Here is a 13257-nt window from a genome sequence, read left to right on the forward strand (position 1 = left end):
AGCTAAAACCTACCCATAATGCCCTTCTCCTAGTTACTCTCCTAGCTACTCCAGATCGAGTTTGCCTGCCCCTATATAATAGAAGTAGTAATAGAAAAATAGTAGAAGGCTCTGTTTGAGCAAATACCCTAACCAGGAGTTCATAAAGTTCACCAGGAGTCCAGGCAGGGGGAAGGAGGGTGGGAAGTAATGAATGAACAAAGATCTACAACACAGATGGAATGTTATGGTAAGACATAACTTCTTTATCTGATGTTGTAAATCTTTGTTCATTAATTACTATTAGGACCGAGTCCCAAGCTACTTGAGTCCTGGGTGGCCCTAAGGAAGGATATTCCTGAGCACCATAGAACCAAAAGATGCTCATCCCATGGAGGCCAAATCCAATTTGTAATGAGAGTTAAAGGTATGAGGTCTTGCAAAAGTGGCTGCTGCACTGATATCATCCATAGAGGCTCTGGAATGAAATGCTACAGAAGTAGCCATAGATCTGGTAGAATGAGCCTTTATTCTGGAAGGTAAGGATAGCTTATTCTGTTGGTAGATAAAGGCAATGACGTTTCTAAGCCAGGAGGGTAAAGTCACTTTGGAAACAGGTTTACCCAATCTGGGTCCTGCAAAGGCCACAAATAATTGATCTGTTTTCCTGAAAGATTTAGTCCTGTCCAAATAACAACAAAGCTGCCAATGCACATCAAGGGTGTGCAAAAGGTGCTCACCTCTATTAGAATGCTGAGGGAAGAAAACCGGCAGGTCAATAGTTTGGTTAATGGAAAATCCAGAAATGATGGGCAGGAAAGAAGGGTCAGTATGAAGGGACACCCTATCTATGTGGAATATCAAGTAAGGTGCTCAGATACTCTTCTCGCTGAGGTAAGTGCTACTAGAAGTAAGATTTTCCATGACAAAAAGTTTAAATCACATGAATCAAAGGGCTCGAAAGGAGGACCTGTGAGAGATTGAAGTACCAAAGTCAAGTCCCAGGGTTCTAAGGGAGGCTTGACGGGAGGTTTAACATGTAATACTCCTTTCAAAAATGTCTTGCATAGGCGGTGTGACATAATTGAAGAATTATCAAGTCCATTATGAAAATTGGCGATAGTTGCTAAATGTACAGTGATCATCAATGCTGAGGCTCCTGCATGTAAAAGAGTAGTCAGGTATTGCAGGATCTTTTGAATAGGCATAGAGAAAGGGTCTAAGTTCTGATCTTTTGCCCAAATAGAGAACCTAGTCCATTTACTAGAATAAACTTTCTTGGTGGAAGGTTTGTGTGAAGCCAGAAGAATTTCACAATCAGGCAGCCTGGCAATCACTGGAAGTGGAAGAACCAAGCTGTGAGCTTGAGACTGTGGAGGTTTGTAAGAATCAGTCCCTGCGGATGAGATAACAGGTCTTGAGAATGATCAAGAATCCACATACTGTGAATCAGATGAGGCCATAGAAATGGGAGCCAGACTTGACAGGGCCAGTAAGGGGCAATGATGATCACTTTGCTTCTCAACCTCTGAGCTTTCTGGAGAAATTCTGGAATGAGGGAAAATGGAGGAAAGGCATACAGAAGACCCAGGGGGGAACAATCATGCATTAGAGCATCCCTTGCAATGATCCCAGAGGGTAGGGATGCATGGAACACTTGCAACACTAAGAGAACTGCCCTCAGTCTCAGGACATTTATGTGCAAATTGGCCTCCATGGTGGACCAGGTGCTTTAGACCAACTTTCCCTGGAAATGCCCCAGCACCCTAACAGGGAAGCATCTGTGGTCACCATGGCCATGGGCTGGGGAAGACAGAATGGTCGACACCAAAGATTCATTTGTGGCTTCATCCACCATAGCATATCTTCCTTGCAACGGTTTGAAAGATGTATCATGTGGTCAAGTGGGTGAGTTAGAAATGACCATTGTGTGGAAAGGAGCCACTGCAGTATTCTCATGTGCAGCCTTGCCAATGGTACTAACATAATGGCAGCTGCCATGGAGCCTAAGAGTAGCAATACAAGACATGCTGGTAAACAGGTCTGAGGAAGAAGGTCTTGGATTTGGTGTCTTATTTTTGAAAGCCTTTGGGGGGGAGAAGCTTGACAGGATGTTGTGTCGACGACTGCTCCAATAAATTCCAGTGTCTTTGTTGGGGACATTTGAGATTTGTCCTTGTTGATTGTAATTCCCAAGTGGAGAGCAAGACCTTGAGTGTAAGAAAGGCTGCGGACTAGGAGATTCCTGGTTGGAGAGGTAAGAAGCCAATCATCTAGATACAGAAACACCTGGAATTCTTGTAATCGAAGATGAACTACCACAACTGCCATACATTTGGTGAACACTCTGGAGGCTGTTGAGAGACTGAATGGCAGTGCCCTGAACTGGTAGTGATTGGCTCCCAGCCAGAAGTGGATAAACCTCCAGGAGTGGTGATACATCTTTATGTGGTAATAGGCATCCTGGAGGTCTATAGAGCACATCCAGTTGTCCCTCCCTAGGAAGGGAAGAATGGACTGTGCCATGACCATCTGGAATTTTTGAGGTTTGATAAATTTGTTCAATAGGCTGAGATCCAGGATTGGTCTCCAGTCCCCTGTCTTTTTTGGCACTAAAAGAACCTTGAGTAAAACCCGGATCCTGTCTGGTCTGGTGGGACTGGTTGGATGACTCTTTTTCTTAGCAGCTTTTTTATTTCTAAGGCTGCTAATTCCCTCTGATTGGGTGGTACATCAAAGATTCATTTGATGGGTCTGGGAAATCGAATGGTATTTGGTAGCCTCTGAATATCATTCTCTGCACCCAAACATCAGTAGTAATAAGATGCCAGGCTGGTAGGTGCTGGGAAAAATTACCCCTGACTGCTTCCACAGGAAAGCAATTGGGTCACTGCTCAGACGCGCTGGTAGGGTCTGCCAGAGAAAGAATCTCTAGTGTCCTGGTTACACGGACTCCCTCTACCCCAAAAGGGGCATCTTCCATATGAGTTGACCCCTCTGCCCTGGGGGGATTGTTCACCATGAGTTTCACGAAAAGATCCTTGGGATTTCTTGAACCACATTTTTCCTCCCTTCTGGTTCCTGGAGTAGGACCTCTGGGGGTTGGAAAAGCGTATGCCCACAGCAGACAAGGTCTTTCTCTCTTTCCCACTACGTGCAAGTGTGTTTCGTACTTTGCGTCCAAAAAGTGCAGATTTGTCGATAGGTCCATTGATGAAGGAAGATTTAAAGGGGTCTGCGAAGTTACACAACCACATCCAAGCATTTCATCTCATGACAATGCCTGATGCGGCAGCTTGAGCTGCCCCCTCAGTGGTGTGAGATATCAAACGCATCGAGGAGTTTAAGATGGATTCAAGGGTAGCTAGCTGCGAGGCGGCAGTGTCACGCACCTCATCAGGCAGTACCCCCACCAAAGAGGAAGACATTTTGGAAATTATGTCTCTTTGGAGGTGAGAAAAGTGTGCCAGATAGTTCACTGACTGAATGGCGAAGGTCGCTGAAACATAGGTCTGCTTCTCTAGCCTGTCCATGGTCTGGGACTCCCTGGTCAGTGGATAGACAGTGGAACTATCTTCTGCCAGTTTTCTCTTGGTGGCTGCCGCCACGACCATAGAATCAACTGTCAACTGCTTGGATCAGTGGGGCTGGTCTTCAGGTGTAGATAAAATTTTGTTTGGCCTCCGGGGAGCAGGTTCTACATTGCCTGGAGCCTTCCAGGCACACTGCACAATGAGCTTAACAAGGTCATCTGCCGGTGGGGTCACCCAGGAAGTAGATGGCTGGGCACAGAAGGCTGGCAAGAACACTGATTCCTCAGAAGAAGGGTTAGAGGACTTCCAGTCTACCCACTGCTTGAGGATTTTGAGAATGTCTCAGAATGAGACATCATCTAGGGAGACCATGGGGACCCTTCCCCCTCATCACAATCAGTGTCTTTGGTGATAGATTCCTCCAGGGAATTAAGGTGCCTCCTTTTGCACCATTTCTTCTGGGGTGGCTCCCCAGAGGGATCTTCTGAGGAGGACTCCAGAGAGGGGGTTCCCTTCAAAGGGGGGGTCTTTCAACTCCTGTGCCTGAGGTCCCAAAATAGAGGGTTGGGAGAGGTGTATGCTGGAGGGGGTTCTGATACTGATGTCATTGGTGCTGGCTGCGAGTGTGTGGAGTCAAGGACCCTCACCATTACCTGGACAGCAGGCCTGCACGAGGAGGGATGGGAGCCCGGAACTGGAAAGGACAACCTCGGAACCAGGGTCACACCCTGTCCTGAGGAGCCCACCTCCAGGTGAGGTGCTCCGAGAGGACTGGAAGCCATCGAAGCCATGGATATAGATGGCAGAAGTGAGAAAATAAGCACTGGGCTAGGTACCAAGGTACGGATGGTCCAAGCACTGCTCTGCCGGAGCCGATGCAGCAAGAGTGGTCGGTGCCGACAGGGGAAAAACTGCTGTTGGAGCAAAGACAGTATGTACCAGAGTGGATATCGGTACTGAGATCTCCGGGATCTGGGTAGAGGCTGGAGGAGGATAAACAGGGGAAGGTGTAGTAAAAGATTCTGAGCCAAGAGGAACTGAAGGTCTAGCTGGAATGGGAAATTCCCTAGCTGCCAGAAGCTGTCCACAACCCGCACTACATCTAATTCAGGAAAACTCCTAGTGGATCTACAGGAGAATCAGGTCTTTCTAGAAAGGGGATAAACCTCTGCCCCAAAAAAGGGTTGTAAGTTGGAGAGTATATTGTCTTTGGTAGATATTCACATTTTGGAGCCAATGGAGCCAAAGAAACTGTCAGCACTGTGGCTGGGGATGGTGCCGAAGCAGGTACAGTCATCAGAGCCAATGTCGGATCCAAGGATGGCACCAAAGTCAGTGGTGCTGAGGTTGGAACCGAAATAGGGGTAAATATCATGGATGGCACCAAGGGAGAAGATACAGAGCCTGGTGCCAAAGAGGTCTGTGCTGAGGGCGCCGGAGAAGCACAGAGCTGACTCAGTTCTGAAACTGATGGAGATGCAGGAACCGAGTGACTCCGTTTTTCCTTATATTTTTTAGTCTTTGGAGGAGGTGAGACCTCCGACCCAGACAGAGCCTCTGAAAAAGATGTCTTGATTAAACCTTTTAAAATATGTTTATTTTTATGTTCTGCTAGTGTACGATTACTAAAACTAGCACAAATGTCACAGTCAGCTTTAATGTGATCCACGCCCAAACAGTAGACACAACGAGCATGTGTATCCGAGTTAGACATCTTACGCCCACACTTGTCACATTGTTTAATCCCCAACTTAGCTCTGTTTGACATAGTAAGGCAACACGGCTATCTTATAGAAAAAACAAAATAAGGGACAGAAAAAAGTGAGAGAATACCAACAATGGTATTTAAAAAAAAGCACCACAAGTGGTAAGGAAGGGCATTTCAAAGGCAGGAGACAAGGACAGTACCAATAATGGTAGAAATTAAATTACCAAGGTAAAGGGTAGGGGATAGAATTAGGTTATAGTGACAGTGAGAAAGGGCTAAATTGACTAAAAAATAAAAATTTTGAAGAGAAACTATCTTAAAAATGACAATTTTCTACTTAGCTTTGAGAGAGATGGCTAGCACATCTGACTAGGAATGTGGCAAACGAGATCTGGAGTAACTAGGAGAGGGGCATTATGGGTAGGTATTAGCTGAGAGTTTTTGGCTGGTGCGAGCTTAGAAACGGCCATATTGGTTCCGAGGACAGAACCAAAGTCCCAGTAATAATTAATGAATAAAGATTTACAGCATCAGATCCGCAATTCAAATTAAAGCAATTATATGACTTGTTATGCACATTTACTTATATGAGAAAATTATCATGCTTCCCCTTGATGTTCAATATAGTGTATGACATTTATGACTAGTCAAAACAGTAATGTTATTATACACAAGCCCATGTTATTAAACAGAGTGTCTATTCTTAATTTAATACTTTTTGTTCAGAATATGATTGTTACATTCTGTAACATTTCAAGTTCAGGCTTCTAATGTTTCTCTTAAACAACTTTGTCGGCTTGATGTCATGTATAAACAGTTACCTTGGTAACCAGTTAACTGTTATATATGGTCAAGATGGGTTACAAAAACTACAATTCAAGTTAAAGCAATTACATGACTTGTTATGCATATTTACTTATATAAGAAAATCATTATGCTGCCCCTTGGTGTTCAATGTAGTGTACGTCATTTATGACAGGTTAAGACAGTAGTGTTATTATACACACACCCATGTTATTAAAACCTGTCTTTAATATCTAAATTCAACAGACTGCTTCATCGTATATGACAATTATATATTTTATGTCTAGATTTACTAAAATCATGCATTACATAACTATTGTGTGTGTTTTTTTTTTTTTGGCTGTTGCTTAGCTATTTGAGAGACCACAAGCTGTAATGCTTATTTTTATTATTAGCTCCTTCCAAGCATGTTTATACAGTCCAGAGACTTTAAATTATGAGTCCCTTCTAGTTTATTTGTTATATTTCCATCCTTACATACACACATATCAGTACGTCAAGCACGGGCAACAATACCCATCCAGTTTTGCCAGAATACCATTCAATAGTTCATGTGGTGTGTTTCCAGGCTGTTCTTAAAATATCCAAACCAATATTTGTCCTATTCCATTTTACCAGCCAGTTTCATGCAGTAATCACTCTGTCACTGAACCACTCAACACACCTTCCATTCCCACAGATATTTCCATGAAGAAAATCTGATGACTCTCTAGCACTTCCCGGCAACCCCAAACACAGCTAGAATCAGCTATCCCTGGGTCTATATCACATCGTCAAACTTGTATAAGTTCGAACGATGTAATATCGAACCCAAAATTCTGAAATGCAACAATAGCGAAGCCACAGCACATCAATTTTTTTCCCAGGGAAAAAATCGGTGGTCCGTTTTTGGACTTTGCTATTTCCTCCACTGTGGTGTGATCTCAGTGTTTATATATTTAAGTGGGGGGGGGGTATGGCGGGTGTGGGGGTGAAGCTCCCAAGTTTAGTTTTAGTTTAAGGTTTACATTTTATTTTTTGTTAGGGAACAGCGATTTTTTTCACTGGGAAAAAAATAGTTGTCTGTGAGTTCGTTATTGTGTGGTTTCAGACTTTTGGGTTCGATATTACATTGTTCGAACTTATACAAGTTTGACAATGTGATATAGACCCGCTATCCCCATATGTCTAACACGTCTGAGCAAGCTTACCTCCCAGACCACTACAAAGGGTTCTGCACAAGACCAAGTGCTCCTAGTCTTTCACAATAACTCACACTTCTACTCTTATGTAAGTCCTTAATCTATTTGGACCAAAATACATTTTAAATATAAAATTTCGCTTATTATTTTTTATTTTTTATTTTTTATCAAGAATCAACTTAATGAGCTAAATGAAGTGATGGGAGACCATCAATATGTGTACATGAGGTTTAAAAGAGCCCTTTTATTATATATACATTTATATATATATATATATATATATATGGGATCTGTACTGATCCCCGAACAACAACATCACCGAATCACTATCAGCCGGGCATACTTACGCAAAAGTGCTTTTCACTGAAGAAGCACTTTTGCATAAGTATGCCTGTTGCGGAGATCCTACTACGGTGCGGATAAGGGAATATTCCCTTTTCCTCACTGTAGTGTGATATCAGAGTGAGAATATTAAAGTAGGGGGGTGAGGGGGCACAGCCCCCCACATGGGGCATGCAGGGGGGCTTTCCCCCTGCAGAAAAGTAGATGTATTCTTTTTTTTTTATTTTATTTATTTTTTTAACACACTTTAACAAAAGCGCTTTTTCGGTGAAAGCGCTTTCGTTAAAGTGTGTTCTGTGATTGTGGATTCGGACTATTGAACTTTTGTTCAATAGTTTTATATATATATATATATATATATATATATATTTATTTTTTAAACCAAAATCATTGCAGAGAATCATCTCGGAAGCTCCTCAGAGCCATTAAGCATTATCGTCATTCTGTCTCCGATACCATAGCGGCCTGGGAGCGTCTGTTTCTGTTAGTGTGTCTGTGTACTGCATACCAGAGGCTCATGATACACCTGAAGCAAAGCTTCACTTCACTGCAACTTCAAGCCTAAATCCCCCTCTTTCAGCGAGGCAGCAGACAGGAAAAGAACAGAGGGAAAACAGATCAAAAAAAAAAAAAAAAAAAAAAAAACCTCCCAACAAGTCACCACAACAAGAGATAACACATTCTTCCAGCCTTCCCACCTCTCACTCAGCAGATGTATAAACAAACTATTCTCTGCCAAAATATCCCAAATCACAGTTTTATCCACCGCCTTCCTTTGGATCCAGGCTAAAACACCAAATGTTTCTTCCTAATACACAAGCATCAGTAAACCTCTATCACAAGCTGCAACCTACAGCTTCCCAGAGACAAAAATGGCAACATACAACAGCTGTCAGACACAGCTGCATCCACACACACTATGTCAGGCTTAATCAAACAGCACTCAAAGCTATGATACCTGCCATAATTGATATTAACTATGTTTAGACAGAATAATAATGACATATGTACTAGCTGCCAGACACAGCTGCATCCACACACACCATATCAGGATTGATCAAACAGCACTCGTAGCTGTGATACCTGCCATATACTGATATTAACTATATTTAGACAGAATAATGATAACATTTGTACTAAGAGCTTGCAACTATTATTCAACCAGGATATATATGACATTTCTAAATCATACTTTAACTGAAGAAGGCATTAGTCTCCATGACAGCATTTTTTTCAATACACTGTACTGTTACTGCTATTATATATGATGTTAATTTGTTACATTTGAGTCTGAACTCTGATGAATGGTACCTTGTTGAATTAGTTAATTAATTACTTAAATTATTATAAGTAAAAACAATGAAAAAGGAACACGATAAGTATTCATTGAGTTCAAGTAGGGGAATAGAAACATCTATGTTTATATTATATGTTGCTTTGTTTGGCTTATATATAATGTAAACAGTAACCCATCTTGACCTACCTTTGTTTGTGGAGAATTACTGGACTCTTTGAACATTCTGAATAAATCATTACTGTTTCTCAGTTGTTTAAAAAAACATCCTTTTTTTTTTAATAATAACAGATGACACGTTATGTAACATACCAGTTGATACTTTGAGCGATGTAGTTGTAAGAGTTATTTTTTTGGGACAGCTATCTTGGAATCAGTTTTTTGTTTCTTCTTTCTAGCATCAGTCCAAGGATTTGTTTCTTTTATTCTTTTAATAGTAGGAGCCATCCATTCCATTTCTTCTGGGATCGACACTATGTTTTTGTTTTTGATGAATATAGTAGCTACTTCTAAGTTATTAAATGTTCTCATCTCATTGGCAAAAAGTATTTTTATCTTGGCTGGAAAGGCCAGCTGTACTTTAATCTTGTTTTGTTTCAACAGTTTTATTATTGGCCAGACTTTTTTCCTTTGTTCTAGTATTCTGGAAGAATAATCATTGTCAAACCTTATCAGGCTTTGATTGTATTTTAAAGGTGATTTTCTCCAAGCAGATTTTAATATTAGTTCCTTGTCCAGAAATGAAAGAAATTTTATAACTGTAGATCTAGGTGGAGTATTTGTTGAGTTAGAAGCAGGTTTCCTCAGTGCTCTATGCGCCCTTTCAATTCCAAATGAAAGTCCCTCTTTCAAGTCTAAAAATTCAAGAATCTACGTTAAGAATGAAATAATGTCTTCTCCTTCAGTGTTTTCAGGCAGACCAAAGGTCCTTATGTTGTTTCTCCTTTCCCTGTTTTCTAAGTCATCTATTTTTGTTAAGCAGCCATGTATTCTGTTTAAGCAGAAATTCTTTTGGAATTCTTCCTCTTTGAGTCTCCCTTCAATGTCATTTAGAGAAGTTTCTATATTTGTTATTTTTGTATGGTGTTGCTGTAATAGTTCCTTAAGAGTATCAGTCTGTTTTTGAGAATTTTATTTGAGGTTTTCTAAGTCATTTTTAAGACCATTCATCTTCAAAGATAGTTCCTGTAAGGTAGATGTCATCAATTGCAGTTCTTTTTTCAAAGGAGAATCTGGATGAGAATTCCTTGAGTTGCTCATATTCAGTGACTCAATATATCTCCAAGTTACTTGACAGCAACATTTTTGTATATCTCCACCAAAACTGATATTTATGTAGTTTAGTAGTTTATCAATAGATTTCTGATGTTTTAAACTTGAAAATAATAAAATGTTCCTATATTAATAAACTAGTTTATGGAGCTCTCAAAATTCACTGCCATCTAGGCTCCACCCCAATTCCTATTTTTCCTATGCAATTTGCACCACCTACCCATTTCTAAAGATCCCAATTCCAGTCACTTCATCTTTGTTACCATATTTATTACTTCTAATAAAGTTGGTTTAGACTTTGATTTCCATTTTCTAGTAACGGATTTTTGCTAGCCACCATAATTAGACTCAGCAAGGCCTTACAATTCCAATTCTGTATCATAGCTCAAAAATATAATTTCCTTAGTTACACCAATTTGTTCACCTAGTATTTCTGACAGACTAGTCTGTGGGAAATCTTTAAAGTCTACCAACTCTTTACACTCCCAGAAAATATATTCTCAGTTACCTCTTTCTTCCCCATCACACTTCCAACATTTGCTTTCTACCTGACGAAAAATACTTTTGAGTTCACTTGAGGTATACAAATACCATACACAGTGGAAATCTTAATAAATAGCACAGTATCTATATGAGTCGTCATGTTATACCAATTAAGACTGGTCTCCCTAGCAAATGTATAAGAAAAAGAAATGATTTAAGTTTTCATCCTAGTATTATTTTCTATATTTGATCCTCTTCCTAACATCCTGTCATGAGATAAATGTTGGCCTTTTTTGTCCATATTAGTAGCGCAATATAAGAAGAAGAAGAATAAGTCTTCACTATGTTGTATAATACTACAGTTCATAATACTGGCAGAGACTAATTTTATATATTTATCTAGAAGAAAATGTTTAAGATCAGAAACCAGTCTAGATATCTGGGGATACTCTTAGTGGCAAAATGGAAACAGCAGACAAAGCATTGCAAGTTAGAGATATTATTGTCTGCAGGAACAACAGGCGTAATAGACATAGCGGTACTAAAGAGTCATGGAGATGGTAGATAAATGTAAAATGTTCACTGAGATCTTTTATGAACTTGCCTATTGTAATAATGATAAAGGAAGAAAAACTGCCATGGCTAACTGTCAAAACGTCCACAAATTGAATAGTACACAAAACTGTATGAAGTGCTTTTCGTTTGCCTAACCGGCAAACTTCATCAGAAACAAATTCAAAAAGTCAAAACTTCATTATATAAAAGCAGCTGGTTCAAATTAACCAATTAAAAAACATTTGCTTTGATTACTTAAAGGCACCATGATATTAAAAAGCCACTACATATAAAAAGTGATACAAACAAGTCACTAAACTAAAATAGTAACACTAAAGTTTTACCACTCTAAACATACAAACTAGAGAAATCATACCTTTATAAATTTGTGAATAAAAGTTGGCATGTAAGCATCTACTACTTCACAACCAATAATATATAATCTATGATTCACCTCTTTAAGCTTTTCAATTTTAATATACTACTAATAGAACAGGTGTCATTTAAACCCGGAGGGTTGTAGGCATTCACCCTAACTTGCCAAGTTACTTCAAGTTCTTCTAGTTTTAGGGGTCTAGGACCATAATATGCTATTAATAAGCACAAGTTGGAGAATGCCCTTGCCAAGCACATTTCTATTAACAAAGAGCATGCCTTTAAGTTTATGATCATTGACCAAGTTATGTATGATATTAGGGGTGGTCCTAGACCCCTAAAACTAGAAGAACTTGAACTAACTTGGCAAGTTTGCTTTTTAATATCATGGTGCCTTTAAGTAATCAAAGAAAATGTTTTTTAATTGGTTAATTTGAACCAGCTGCTTTTATATAATGAAGTTTTGACTTTTTGAATTTGTTTCTGATGAAGTTTGCTAGTTAGGCAAATGAAAAGCGCTTCAAACAGTTTTGTGTACTATTAAATTTGTGGACGTTTTGACAGTTAGCCGTGGCAGTTTTTCTTCCTTTCTCTAGTTGGTTTGCCTTTTTATTGTTATTGCAATAATGATGTTAGACTCAAACAGAATTCTAAAAGCTTCCTTAGGAAAGAGGTCACCTCTGGGATATATATTTATATATAGATATACATATATATATATATATATATATATATATATATATATATATATATATGATATATTGTTGGTAAAAGACATATTTTGCTTTTGTTGTGCACTGGAACAACAATCGTACTCTACAGATGCATAGTACAGTTGTAGGTTCAGAGGCTGGAGTAATAATAATTCTGCTCTGATGTACCCATTGCTTCATTTTCAGTATGAGCAATGGGCCTGCAGCTGATGTTAGTCATTATTGCACAACAAAGTATGAGAAAAATATCCATCTGTCTCTTGTTCCATGTACAGCTCCTGTTTCTGGAGTCAAGCCGATGTCATTGTACTGTGAGAACTAAACTATTCATGGTGTTTTCTCTTTGACATTTAGCATACAAAGGTCATAAACAGGAAGCAGCCATTGAGGTATCAGCTGGAGACCCATGACCAGTCATTCAGAAGGCAACTGCGTCCCACTGAGACCGAAGAAGTGGCAGTCAAGGTCAGCATTCCCCAAAACTTATCTCTGACATTGCAGATGTGGTTCTCAAGCTCATTGAAAAATAAACAGCTGTTGTATGTTAATTGCAACAAAGATAACTAATATTGCATGGAATAACTCGCACTTAGTTTTACTAACAGCTGTTCATTGTTCACTAGATGACTCTTTCCCACAAAAGGCAGTATACAACTGATACATGTTTGAACAAATAATGGCAAACTGAAGTAGGAGCAGTTCAAACAGTAAAGCGGTAGGCATGTTTCTTGTTCCTGTTAAATGCACAGTGTTTTGACAGTTACATACTGATGCTTGGAGTACTTTTTAAAATGTGTAAACATTTTTTTCTATAACTGTCAGAAAAAGAAAAATTCATTAAGTACTGCAGTAACCCTGGGGTAATCCCTATAGCATCTACTTTTAGGATAAAGCATGTAAAATATTATGCACTTACAAGGTGAATATTTATTATGAAGTAAAACAGTACAGGCTTCTGACTGGAAGATATGTGTGTGCCTGTCTGTGTATGAATGTGTATATCTATGTGTGTCTGTGC

At 39.5% G+C, this 13257-nt stretch overlaps 1 protein-coding gene across 9 annotated transcripts in view; it reads left to right on the forward strand.

The window, feature by feature from the left end:
• The window catches only part of ABCC9 (ATP binding cassette subfamily C member 9), a 1652866-nt gene that overhangs the window by 793795 nt on the left and 845814 nt on the right, over positions 1-13257 (forward strand). For 8 of the 9 annotated variants that reach the window (XM_044087794.1, XM_044087796.1, XM_044087793.1 and 5 more), the window contains exon 16: positions 12594-12704. The exons of the other annotated variant lie outside the window; for it this stretch is intronic. In XM_044087794.1, the coding sequence (XP_043943729.1) occupies positions 12594-12704 (111 nt within the window). The remainder of the gene's footprint in view (positions 1-12593; positions 12705-13257) is intronic. 9 annotated transcript variants of the gene reach the window in all.

Source organism: Protopterus annectens, chromosome 11.part0 (assembly GCF_019279795.1).
Source record: "Protopterus annectens isolate FY-2018-M chromosome 11.part0, PAN1.0, whole genome shotgun sequence".
In the NCBI taxonomy this organism is placed as follows: Eukaryota; Metazoa; Chordata; order Ceratodontiformes; family Protopteridae; genus Protopterus; species Protopterus annectens.